The 3,681-nt window shown below is 53.1% G+C and overlaps 1 protein-coding gene across 1 annotated transcript in view; it reads left to right on the top strand.

The window, feature by feature from the left end:
- LOC104522758 (brother of CDO) overlaps positions 1 to 3,565 on the top strand; it is a gene marked incomplete at both ends in the record, with an annotated part of 9,977 nt that extends 6,412 nt beyond the window's left edge. Inside the window, 2 exons of the mRNA XM_010165130.1 lie at positions 2,656 to 2,802; positions 3,422 to 3,565. Of these exons, the coding sequence (XP_010163432.1) occupies positions 2,656 to 2,802; positions 3,422 to 3,565 (291 nt within the window). The remainder of the gene's footprint in view (positions 1 to 2,655; positions 2,803 to 3,421) is intronic.
- Positions 3,566 to 3,681: the final 116 nt, after the last annotated feature.

The following is a 3,681-nucleotide window of genomic DNA, read 5'->3' as shown; positions in this document are numbered from 1 at the left end:
GCTCCACTTCTCTGGCAGTGGCCAGTTCTCGCTCCCCAGCCACCCCAGGGTCCCTGTCCTCTCTCCTTTCCCAGCTTTGTCCCTCGTCTCCCACGGCCAGGCAGGGAGGGGAAGGCAGGAAGAGCCAAAGGTCCTGTTCTTCCCTGTGAGGCTGCAGCACTCGCAGCTGTGAGAGCGGTGGGCTGAGCTGCTGTCTGGAGGGCTGCACATGAGGAACCCCCACATCCACCCAGCCCAAGGTCATCCCAGGGGTCCCCTGCCACAGGGACATCATTTTCCATCTCTGAGAGCGTGGTGCTCCCCAGCGGGCTCCACGGGTCTGCTCTTCCTCTGGCTCCTGAGCCCCTTCTCCTCTCAGGGGTCTGTGCGTGCGTGTGTATGTGTGTGTGTGCAGATCCCTGCCGGATCCCATTGCCAGAGCTGATGCCTTGGCTCTGAAATCTTAATTTGGCTGTGATGAATCCAGACCACCAAGGCGCACATTAATTTTCCTGATGCTCGTTTATATTTTGTTGATCGGAGAAATATGCGTGATGTGGGCAGGCAGACACTGGGCTCTCGCCTCTTCTCCACCTCTTTCCATTTCTGTGCCTCTTACTATTTTATTCCTTGATCAAGTATAAAAAGCAAAGAGGAGAAAATACTCCGCACCCTCCCCCCCTCCCCAGCAGTAACTTTCGTTGTTGGAGGAGCGCGAGATCGCTGCCAGCTTTTCACAAGTTAAGAGTTAAACTTCATCTGGCTTTAATACCCAGTGGAAACATGGCTCCCCTCCTCAGCTTGTCTTAAAGGATTAATCACATTTCTGAAGTTCACTCATATTCCTTCTTTTTATTATTATTTTTTTTAATTGAACGATGCCAAGAAATTCCAGAAGTATTAAGCATGTTCGCTGCAAATCATTTTTATGACATTGCAAAACCTCCCTTTTTCTTTTCAACCTCCTCCCCTTCCCTCAGATCTGGGCCCGAGAACGCTGGCTCCCCCGGCAGCCGCCCTGCAGCCCCTCCGCGCCGCGCTTGGGGAGCCTTTCTCGCCACCTTGCCAAGAGAGCTGGTTTTTATTTAAACTCCATAAAGGATCTTGCTTTAATCAGAAAGTCTGCTTGAGAAATTTCATGTCACTTTTCCATGACTGTGGGTGGGAGAAGCTTGGAGCCAGAGTTGTCTTTTGCTCTTGGAGTGCTGCTGCATTTCCCAGAGAACAAAAACACATTTTTTCTGCTGCCGGGGGCTGCCACGGGAGGCTGCCTGCCGTCCCCCCGCCGCCAGCCCTCCTGCTTCCCCCAGCTCTCCAAACTGCCCGGGGTCACATCCCGAGATGGGTTTTGAGGGGCAAGGGAGCTGCTGACAGCGCGTGGCCACGCCGTGCCACGGCGACGGATGCGATGTGCTGCCTTAGCATGGGGTTTTGAAAAGGGAGTGCGGTCTCGTCCGGATTTAGCAGCGTGTCGCTCAGGAGACGTGTGTTAGCGCTGGATCCCGGGGAATATGGGCCAGCTTGAGCCTTGATGTGACAACGTGACTTGTGACCAACCGCAGGATGTGCAGTTGTTACTGGTGGTTGCTTGGGCTGGTGCACAGCACCATAAAAATGCATGTGCAGGACTTTTTTCCTGGCAGAAACCCCTCTCCCTCCTGGCACAGGCTAACTGCGACAAACTTCGGGTTTGCAGCGCCCCAGCAAGATTTGCTGTTGTGCCCAGGGAGAGCAGGGACCCGGTTTTACCTCTGGGAAGCTTGGCAAGGCCAGGCTGATATGCTCCCTGCCCTGCCAGATCTGCAGGGTTTCACCACAGTCCTCTGCTCCTTTGAAAAACAGGGAAAAGAAAACAAAAAGTCATGTGCCCCTTTCCCCTGCCCCTGTGCTGCTGCTCCTGCTGCCCACATCGGCCCTGCCAGGGGAGTGACCCCTCTCACAGCCTCACAGGGGGACATGTGCTGGGACAGGGTTTTTTCCTGGCTGCTTTAGGGAGGGGGCAGCTGTGCTGTGTCCTGGAGGAGCTGCTTTTCCTTGCAAGTCTCTGTTCTTTGAACTTTTGTGTGGGCACTGCTTGGGCACATGCAAAGCTTCATGGTTAATCAGCCTTCAGCTATGAGATACTTGATGGGAGCAAGAGTGCCCAGAGCAGAGACACGGATTGCTTGGGTGCTGGAGGAGCTCAGGACAGCTCTGGGAGCATCCAGTGCTCACACACCTTCTCCTACTGTGTCACCCGGCGTCTGTACACCCTTGAAGCAGGCTTAGCTCCTTGAATTATGACTACAAAGTTAGCTTCTCAGTAGCAGGACAGCAGCTGCGTTTGAAATAGCAGGCAGCAGAAGGACCATTTTTGGCCGTGCTTCAGTGCTGCAGTAAGTTGGCTCATTTTTCACTCTCAGGCCAGGATTTTTCGCACCCAGTTTCTCAGCCGTGGAGCAGGCGGTTTCTCCAGAAGCTGTGTTTTAAGTTATCCATTTTGTAGGAAGGAGGAGGAGAAAAAAAAATACAGCTCTGAAAACAGGCCAGTTTCCCTGACTGCTGGGGATGGAGTGGTCCTCTGCTGGCACTGCAATTAAACAGCCCTCAGGTCCTCAGAGAGAGCATGAGCCCAGGCCCCAAGGCCAGGGTGCTGAGCCAGCCACTGAAATGCCCTGTCGTTCGCTCTCCCTGCAGATCTCAAAGATTTCAAGTTTGATGGCCAGCACGTGATCGAGGTGGATGAAGGGAACACAGCTGTGATCGCCTGCGACCTGCCTGAAAGTCACCCCAAGGCTCAGGTCCGCTACAGCGTGAAGCAGGAGTGGCTGGAGGCCTCCCGAGGTGAGTGTCGCCGGGGTCTGTCCCACTGGGTCCCCTCCCAGGACCCTCAGTTTTACTCTTCCCTACCAGCAGTAGCTTTCTCTGCCTGCTGCCTCCTTGTTGTGCCTTCACCACTGGTCTGAGCAAAGGTCAGTTTAGAGTCTCTGCCAGGTCTGCTTGCCTGGGACTGGGGAGCCACGTGTAACACCAGCTTTGCAGTAAGGTGAAAGGAAGCAGAGTTAGGTGATGCACAACATCACTCTTCATTGAGCAACATCATTCTTCATTGGGCATCTCTGTGTGTCTGTAAAGCATTCTTCTACCCCAGCCTGGGTGAAGGTGACTTTGAATTTGGAGAAAGTTTTAAAATTTGGATCTGAATTTTGCAGCTTCACTCCATCTGCCACATGTAGCTGTGACAAGCTAGCTTCATCTAAGGCTCTGTTCCTTCTATCATTGCATCATTCCTCCCTCTGATGTTTGAACCACGAGGGGTCATTCAAGTGCTGTTGGTGTTATCACATTGTTTTTTCCCTTCCCACTTGTCCACCTTTTCTTCAGAGCACTTAATGTCCTCCAGGAGGCTAGGCAGGAGCATGTCTCGTGACCATGTGCCACCTTCTCTTTTCTCCCTCTATAGACAATTACCTTATCATGCCATCTGGGAACCTTCAGATTGTCAACGCCAGCCAGGAGGATGAAGGGACTTACAAGTGTGCTGCCTACAACCCTGTGACGCAGGAGGTGAAAACTTCGGTCTCCAGCGAGAGGCTCCGTGTGAGACGTAAGCCACTCTCCCGTCACTGCACGTCTTCTCCATCACGCTTCCAGCCCTGGGAGCATGTACCAGTGCTATTGCAGCTGGTTTTCTGTATGAACTGACATTCTGAATCACAGAAT

The sequence above is a fragment of the Antrostomus carolinensis genome, unplaced genomic scaffold (assembly GCF_000700745.2).
Source record: "Antrostomus carolinensis isolate BGI_N321 unplaced genomic scaffold, ASM70074v2 scaffold31683, whole genome shotgun sequence".
Lineage (NCBI taxonomy): Eukaryota > Metazoa > Chordata > Aves > Caprimulgiformes > Caprimulgidae > Antrostomus > Antrostomus carolinensis.
Note: the sequence above shows the minus strand (reverse complement) of the source record. Positions and strands in the feature narration are given on the sequence as shown.